Source organism: Callorhinus ursinus, unplaced genomic scaffold, assembly GCF_003265705.2.
Source record: "Callorhinus ursinus isolate GAN/ISIS: 27379988/994484 unplaced genomic scaffold, GSC_fseal_2.0 scaffold15, whole genome shotgun sequence".
NCBI lineage: Eukaryota > Metazoa > Chordata > Mammalia > Carnivora > Otariidae > Callorhinus > Callorhinus ursinus.
Window position 1 is genome coordinate 2339860 of NW_027397077.1, and position 8376 is coordinate 2348235.

The window sequence follows — 8376 nt, forward strand, 5'->3', positions numbered from 1 at the left end:
TTTCTTTCTTTCTTTCTTTCTTTCTTCCTTTCTTTTTCTTTCTTTCTCTTTCTTTAATTCTCCTTCCTTCCTTCCTTCCTTCCTTCCTTCCTTCCTTCCTTCCATTTATTTATTTTAGAGACAGCAAGTGTGGGGAGGAGTAGAGGAGGAGGGAGGGGAAGGGGGAAAGAATCTCAGGCAGACTCCATGCCAAGCTCAGAGCCCAAGTCAGGGGGTTCCGTTCCACGACACTGAGACCATGACCGCAGCTGAAACCAAGAATTGGACACTCAACCAAATGAGCCACCCAGGCACCCCTACCTGTGGCCATTTCTCCTTGAAAGAGCCAGCAAGTCTGTCTCTTCAGGAGGTCTGGCCTCCCTGACCCACCTAGCCTGGCTGCATTCACAGCAGGTGAATTTCCCACTCCCCTAAGAAGCTATCAGAGATACAAGGGCTGTATCTCGAATATGTCCTGAAAGAGACCCATGGGGCTTTCCAGAACCAGTGTGGGCTTCAAGATGGACTTTTCTTCACAAGCCCATCCCACAAGGGCATTTTCTCAGACTTGGGTCCTCAATGTCAGAGGTTTGCCTCTGTTCCCTGGACAGCTTCATAAAAAAATGTAGCAGAGGGGCACCTAGGTGGCTCAGTCAGTTAAGCATCTGCCTTGGGCTCAAGTCATGATCCCAGGGTCCTGGGATCGAGCCCCACATCGGGCTCCCTGCTCCGCGAGAAGCCTGCCTTCCCTTTCCCTCTGCTTGCCACTCCCCCTGCTTGTTCTCTCTCTCTCTCTGTCAAATAAATAAATAAACAAGTAAATAAATAAAATCTTTTTTTAAATATTAAAAATAATTTTAAAAAATGAACAGAAAGGGACGCCTGGGTGGCTCAGTTGGTTAAGCGACTGCCTTCGGCTCAGGTCATGATCCTGGAGTCCCAGGATCAAGTCCGGCATCGGGCTCCCTGCTCGGCGGGGAGTCTGCTTCTCCCTCTGACCCTCCCCCCCCTCATGTACTCTCTCTCTCTCTCTCTCTCTCATTCTCATTCTCTCAAATAAATAAATAAATAAATCTTAAAAAAAAAAAAAGAACAAAAAAACATAGCAGAGGGGGCATCTCTTTTCCTGCCCCTGCATCTGGGCCGGTGACTTGCTTTGACCACAAGAATGGACAGGGATGGGGGTGGGCCAACTTCCTGCAAAGCCTTAGGAGGCCCACAGCACCCCTTCTTCCTTGCTGGTATTTCTGCTACCAGGAGGAAGCTTGGCTTGGCCTGCTGGAAGGCGGGACCTCTTAGAGTAGAGATAAGGCGGCTGGGCTCAGCCCAGCCCGGGAGGAGAGCAAATAAAATCGTGACCATTTTACACCACCCAGTTTTGGGGAGTTTTGTAGGACAGCAGATAGCTGATATGCCAATTTGGGGATGGGGGTAAAGGAAAGCTCGAGTCCCACTCCCACATGCCTCCCTCCTCCCTGACCCACTGGGCAGCCTGAGGAAGGATACACGGAGAAGGCGACAGTGAGCAGACACCAGAACACCGCGATGTTGGTCTCCTTGACCGGGCCCAGCACATAGTAGTAGGCCTCTGTGAAGACATACACGCCACCCGAGTACACGGCAAAGTCCACGAACCACTGGTACTCCAGGAAGAAGCGCAGGACTGCGGGGAGCACGCAGCTCAGTCCACAGCCCAGCGCAGGACACCCCCCTCACCAATGCCACCAGGGTGTGGGCTGAGGCTGGGACGTTGGGGACCCAGCTGGGCTGTTACCGAGGGCATCAACCGCTGTGAGGGGGCAGGTCTCCAGCTGGAAAGGGGCATCTCGGGGCACAGACAAGGGCTTTTCTTCACTATAACCATTGGCCCACCTGTTGCGGGGGGGGGGGGGGGGGCGGTCAGGGGAGGAGGAGGAGTGCATCCTCTGTTCTCTCCTCCCCAGCCAGACATGGCGGCCCACCCCACACCAGCCTGGAAGGTTCCACCGTGCCACCCTCAGAGCACAGGAGGAGCTGGTTTGGGAGTTAACCTTCTCCCCAGCCTGGGTCTCCGCACACCAGGCTGCAGATGCCGCAGCTCACCAGGGATGGCCCAGAGCAAACTTCCAATAAGCAATAAGCGTTAGCTGTCAGCCCAAGGCAACCAATGAATGACAGTGACATCTCAACCTGGGGTATCCACCACTCTCCTAGGTGCCCAGAACTGCGTGCGCCTGGAAAGGGAGCCGCTCCCCTAAGGCTGGGGGCTCACTCACCGCTCCTTCCTGCCTCTGGGCCTCGGCTTTCCCTCCAGGGCCCGAAGCTCTTCCTCAGTAGGGTGCTTGTATCGGAAGAGACTGAGGGCAAAGACGGGAAGTCAAGAAAGCTCCCGGCGGCGTGGAGGGCTCAAGGCAGTGAATCCTCAAACCCAGGACTGGAGTCGGGGAGAGCTGGACCCGAAATGCATGGGGACAGGATGGGCAGGGACCATGCAAGGCCAGGGGAAGGCCTGGGGGGTGGGCTATGGGTTTGCTGGGGGGAGTGCAGTGAGAAACTATGGGCAGACGGCAGGGTGGCCCGGAGTCCCGGACACCCCTGAATCTGCGGGCTATCTCTTCAGGTGGAGCAGGCGTGTGCATTGTTCTGGAGGGAAAGTTCACAGTTTCCACCAGGTCTCAGAAAGGGTCCGAGATCCGAACAGGGACAAAAAGCACTGCAGGGAACAGATCTACAGCAAGAGGAGTGTGGAAGGGGGGTTAGATTCCTGGAAGCAGGAGTAAGGGAAAGCAGCTGCTCTTCCCAGTGTGGAAATGCGGTCTCATGGGTGTGTGTACCTCTGTCAAAACTGATCCAACTGTGTGCTTCAAATATTTGCAGTTTATTGTATGTCAGTTATATCTCAATAAAGTTGTTTTTTTAAAAAAAAACTACTCTTTGGAGGGCACGCGGAGGGGTTTGGAGGAAGCAAAGGGGAGGGGCCCGGTGGGGCTCCTCCCACCACCCGGGGTGGGGCTGCGGCTCACCTGCCGTTGCAGAGCAACCAGCGTGCGAAGGAGCAGTGCGGCGCTAGCCTATGCATGAGGGTGGCGGTGAGCAGGGTCACCACCAGCTGCACTCCCAGGACCGCCTGCGGGGAGGGGACATGAAGGGCAGTGCCTGCCAGAAGGTCACAAGCTCCGTGCCTCGGAACTCAGGCTATTTATAGAGAGGCTGGGGCCAGGTTGGGAAGGGAGGGCCTCGGGGGGGGCTCCAGCTGCATCTTGAGGGAGGGGCCTGGGGTGGGCTCAGCCTCAACCCTGGGAGCCCCTGCTCTGTGTGGATTCCCGCACTCCCTACCACCACCACCTAGCTGGGGTGTGGGGTGGTGGAGAGCACACGCTGGGGTTCACTTCTGGCCTTTGCTATGGATTTCAGGTATTCATCTTCCTGAGGCCTCGGTTTCCCCATCTGGAAATGGGGCGCTGCCTGTTTTGTTTCATGTGCTGTCAAGACCACCATCCGGACCTACAAGGAGCACAGCCAGTGAAAGAGGCTCCCCTCCCACGGTCCCACCCACACATCATCGTTCCCCCTGGCAGCTCAGTCTCCATCTTTCCCACCGGAAATTAGCCTCATGATCCCATCACCCTCTCCTCCTCCCTCCCTTGGTAATCAACCTCCTTGGAAAGCCTATTTCTGGCCACTAACCAGTTTCAGGACAAAGACTTACACATATGAGTGGGATGACTTTTTTAAATTAGGAATTTCTCAGTAAGTTCTACATAACAAACTTTTTACCAATTCATAACACGTTTTCATATATTAATTTTAAAACGTTTTAGAAGAAATGCTTTTGTTAGTCTGAAGCTGGGTTTTCCTGCTTGAATGCAGTAAATACCAATTTGGTATCAGTAATTATGTAATTATATAAAATTATGTGCTCAGGAGCGCTGTCGACTAGTATTATGATATAATTAACAACTAAAGTGAAATAAAGATTACTTTAATATTAAAATTAATTATTAAAATTATCCTTTAATCAGGCAAGAATATGCTCACTTTAATTGGAAAAGCTCTAGTGTGATGGGTATCGGGCCAACACAGTAATTCAGAATGACTGCTGAGAAATCCATCATTAAGATAACTAACAGGATATTTTCTCTACACCTGTAACTTGTAAACCAGAAACATTTTCTCAGTAATGAGGTCGGTGCACCATCTTTCTGGTCTTTAATTTTTTTTTTTTTTTTTTGGAGAGAGAGCATGAGCGGGAGAGGGGCCGAGGGAGAAGCAGAGTCCCCGCCGAGCAGGGAGCCCAATGCGGGACTCGATCCCGGGACTCCAGGATCATGACCTGAGCCGAAGGCAGTCGCCTAACCAACTGAGCCACCCAGGCGCCCCCTTTTTTTTTTAATATATATATATTTTTTAATTTATTTCTATCTTTCTGGTCTTTAAATCTCACTAATCTCCTATTCTCACTGCCCACCCTCCCTAACCCCCAAGTGCAGACTGGCTATTGGTCACTAAAGACCGTGGGCACGGTCATGGTCAGGGAGCACCCTTCCAAGCCCAGTGAGGCGGGTCTCTCCCAGGGCCCAGGCCTCCTCCTAAGATCTTCTTCAGCCCCTTCCTGCGCCCCCGGAGCCTCCCATTGGCGCCTCTCCAGACATCAGATCCTGGGGCTCCCCTGCTGACTTTCCTTTTCCCTCCATGACCTCCACCCTGTGACTCAATCTCCTGCTAGGTTTTTAAGCACCGGCGGCCGGCCAGGCATGACCCCAGCACAGGGGCATCTCTAGCCTGGACCTCTATGCTTTGCACGCACATCATCTCAGGAGGGCCCAGTACCCGCCTGTCACTCCCGCGGACATAGCACTCGGCCCTTCCCAGTGAGTCATGAGGTCAGTCAACATCCAACTCCTTTTCGCAGCCTGCAACACTTGAAGGGCCCAGCTCAAGACTCCCTGACTCACTGCCCGGCTCTCTAGGTAGCCCTCCCTGCGTCAAACTACTGGGGTCTCAGAGGCCCTTCCAGATCCCTGGGCTCTCCACTGCAGACCCCTATCACCCTCTGACACCTCCCAGGGAGGGGACTGTTGTTCAAACTTCGGTCCCAGCACCTAGGAGAGGAAGGACAGAAGGAAGGAAGGAGAGAGGGAGGGAAGGAGAAAGAGGAAGGGGAGGAGAATGGAAGGAGGGAAGAAAAACAAGCATCCCAGGCGCCTGGGTGGCTCAGTTGGTTAAGCGACTGCCTTCAGCTCAGGTCATGATCCTGGAGTCCTGGGATCGAGTCCCACATCGGGCTCCCTTCTCGGTGGGGAGTCTGCTTCTCCCTCTGACCCTCTTCCCTCTCATGCTCTCTATCTCTCATTCTCTCTCTCTCTCAAATAAATAAATAAAATCTTAAAAAAAAAGAAAGAAAGACAAGCATCCCTCCACCTGAGGCTCTTGAGGTCGGTCCAGGGATGTTTTTCAAGCCCCATCCCCCAGCAGCCTCTGGTCTTGAGGTCCTGGCTCTGCAGATTTCCAAAGATATCTGGAGCCTCCCATCAGCCCACGTCCCTTTCCTGCTCAAAGTCTTTCCCTGGACCTACAATCCGAGAATAGGAGAATCCGGCTACCTGCTAACACCAATGAGACTTTCCTCCATCCTGTTCTAAAGAACCCTTCCTCTCATCTCCCATTGCTTCCTGCACCCAGGCCTGGAACCACGTCCACTTTTCATGTTCAGGTGCACTTCCAACGCCCCTCCTTGGGGAATCCTCCAGGCAGGGTCGGGTCGTCCTCCAGGGCCCCTCCCTCTGCCCAGTCCGAACATTTAGGGGTTGGGACTTCCCGCTCTCGCCCCGCAGTGGCCAGGCTAAGTTTGAAGAATAAACTCAATAGGTTTATTGAGCAGCGTGAGACCTGAAGGTTCCAACTGTGCGGTCTCCAATTCTGGGACCCTCGCCCGCCCCGAGGCCATCCACATCCCCTTGGCCTGGCTCCTCCTCTCAGGGCTCTCCCTGGCCCTTCCACACACCTCAATACACGCAGCGACCCCATGCTTCCACAGGACCCACGTCGCCAGCGTGGGCTCCAGAGGGACCCCCAACCTCCCCAGCGAGGATCCGTACGTTCCCAGTCCTCTCCGCGGGGCTGCGACCCCTCGGCAGGACCCCAGTCCCCTAGAGGGCCCCCAGAGATTTTCCAGAATTCCCGAACGCTCAGGGGCCTCCAGTCCCCTAGACAGAACCCCCAACCCCCACGTAGGTCCCACAGGGAGACTGAACCCAGAGAGGGACACACAGCCCTCAGCGCGACCCAGAGTCCCTCAGAGCTCTCGGTCCCCACAAAGGGATCCCAGTCCCCTCGGTGTCTCCCTGGACACCCTCAGCGGAACCTCCTGCCCTTCAGCCAAGGCCCCCCATGTGGCTGGCTGCCGGCTCACCATGTCGCCGGCGGGAGCGCGGTCGGCTGACCTGAGGCTCCGGGCATCTCGCAGGAGTACAACCAATCAGAGCACGATTCTGTTCTGACAAACAGCCCGTAAGGCCAATCGTCAGGCTTGCAGCTGGAGCAAACCACGAGGGACACGAGGTCGCTCGCGTTGCATGCCGGAAGTTGTAGTTCGAAGACGTTCGGCAAGCTCCGACGTCGGTTGAGTCAGGACTCTCTGGTACCCTGTGTAGCTGTCCTCTCTGAGATACAGTCTCCTAGCATCCGCACCTATTGCGCAGGTCTGAGGCAGATACATTCATTTATCCACGCACTGCCTCCCGCTGGAGAGTTCTGAGTGTGGAACTCCCCTGATGAAGAACATTTGGTGGCTCCCACTGACTAGACTCCCAAGTGCTCAGACTGAATTCTTACACCTCTACCTGACTTCAGTCAGCCGCCAGCACTATCGTACACACTGTAATACAGCTTGCCACTGGCCGTACTCGCTCATACCTCCAGGCCCCTGTAAATGCTATCTTTCATCTTGGAATACCTCCTTTCTCAATCTTTTTCGTTTAGCAAAGCCTTACTCATCTCTATCAGCCAGGACTCTGATTGAATACACACACACACACACACACACACACACACACACTAACTCAAATGGGCTCCAGCAAAAAAAAGGGGGAGGGGAATTTTGTGACAAAAAACTCTAAAAGCATAGTGAGCTTCAGGCATGTCTGGATCAAGGACAAAAAAAATGTCAGTCTCAAGAATCTGATGTTTTGTGTTTCCAGGCTTGGAGGAAAGGGCTTCTAGCATGGGTACCTAAGTTTTGCCATCTGCATTTTTATGGATAAAGTGTGTCTGCCTGAATGTGGACATATATGTGGGTATGATTATATGTCTCAGGTGGTTTCTTTAATTTTTTTTAAAAAAGATTTTATTTATTTTTTTTGAGAGACAGAGAGAGCAAGTGAGAGAGAGCCTGAGCTGGGGGGAGGGGCAGAGGGAGAGGAACAAGCAGACTCCCCGCTGAGCAGGGAGCCCAAAGTGGGGCTTGATCCCAGGACCCAGAGATCATGACCTGAGCCCAGACACTTAACTGACAGAGCCACCCAGGCGCCCCAGATGTCTGAGGGTTTTTATGGGGCCTGTGAGTGGGGCCTGTATAGTTGATTGCCTTGTCTCTGTGGGTGTTTTTGTCTTTGTTTATGAGCACATGTGGATGTCTGTTTGCAGGGGATTCACTGCGGCTTGGTCTTCTGGACTCAGAGTGTCCCCTGGAGAGAGGATGGGTGACAGTGGTGGTGAGGGTCCCTGGGATTTCCCTGGACCAACATGGGGGCCATGAGCCAATCTATGAATCCATGAGGGATCCAGGGAAGCTGGGATTTGGGGAGGGTGTCAGAGAAAGGGACCGAGAAAGAAAGGAGGGGCATTTGCTGCAGGTCCACTGCATACCAGGCTGGGGAGGTGGGGTGGTTGATTTCATGTGCTCCTTCCAGTATGCTGAGGTGGCGGGACAATCGTCTCCATTTCATTGATGAAGACACTGAGGATCTGGGAGGCCCAAATCTCTACGGCACACCTTGACCTCTACTCCTGCACCCAGGGCTTATGAATTTAGGTGTCACAGCGGCACCCATGCGGTGAACCACAGGAAATTCACACGTCCTCATCTCAGGAGGTCCTCATCTTCCCTTCCACAACTCCCCATCCTCCAGGTTATCCACAAGCTCTGGAGTTGGCCTTGACTCCTCTCTCACCCATACCTGATCTGTCAGCCCCTCCTGATGATGGTTCCACCTTCCAAGTGTAGCCAGTCTCACCCAACCCCACAACCTCCACCCAGTCAACTTCCGTCACATCTCCCCTGTAGTCCCCATCTCCCCGATCTCTGGCTTCCACCCCTACACCTCACCTCAGCCCCCACAGTCTATTTTTCCCCAGAGCAGCTTAAGGACACCTCTTAACACTTGGCCCAGACGATGTCCCTCCTCTGTTCTAAAATGG

General features: G+C 53.7%; 1 protein-coding gene across 4 annotated transcripts in view; it reads right to left on the reverse strand.

Moving 5' to 3' along the window:
* TMEM161A (transmembrane protein 161A) overlaps positions 1-6417 on the reverse strand; it is an 18194-nt gene extending 11777 nt beyond the window's left edge. The window contains exons 1-5 of one of the 4 annotated variants that reach the window (XM_025885639.2): positions 6371-6417; positions 2982-3085; positions 2235-2315; positions 1754-1851; positions 1486-1567 (exon numbers count right to left, since the gene is read on the reverse strand). In XM_025885639.2, coding sequence (XP_025741424.1) covers positions 1486-1567; positions 1754-1851; positions 2235-2315; positions 2982-3085; positions 6371-6373 — 368 coding nt within the window. In that variant the 5' untranslated portion in view covers positions 6374-6417. Of the gene's footprint in view, positions 1-1485; positions 1643-1753; positions 1852-2234; positions 2316-2981; positions 3463-5379; positions 5929-6370 lie in introns of those variants that run through there. The other 3 variants (XM_025885634.2, XM_025885637.2, XM_025885635.2) reach the window with 3 other exon arrangements.
* Between the last annotated feature and the right edge of the window lie 1959 nt (positions 6418-8376).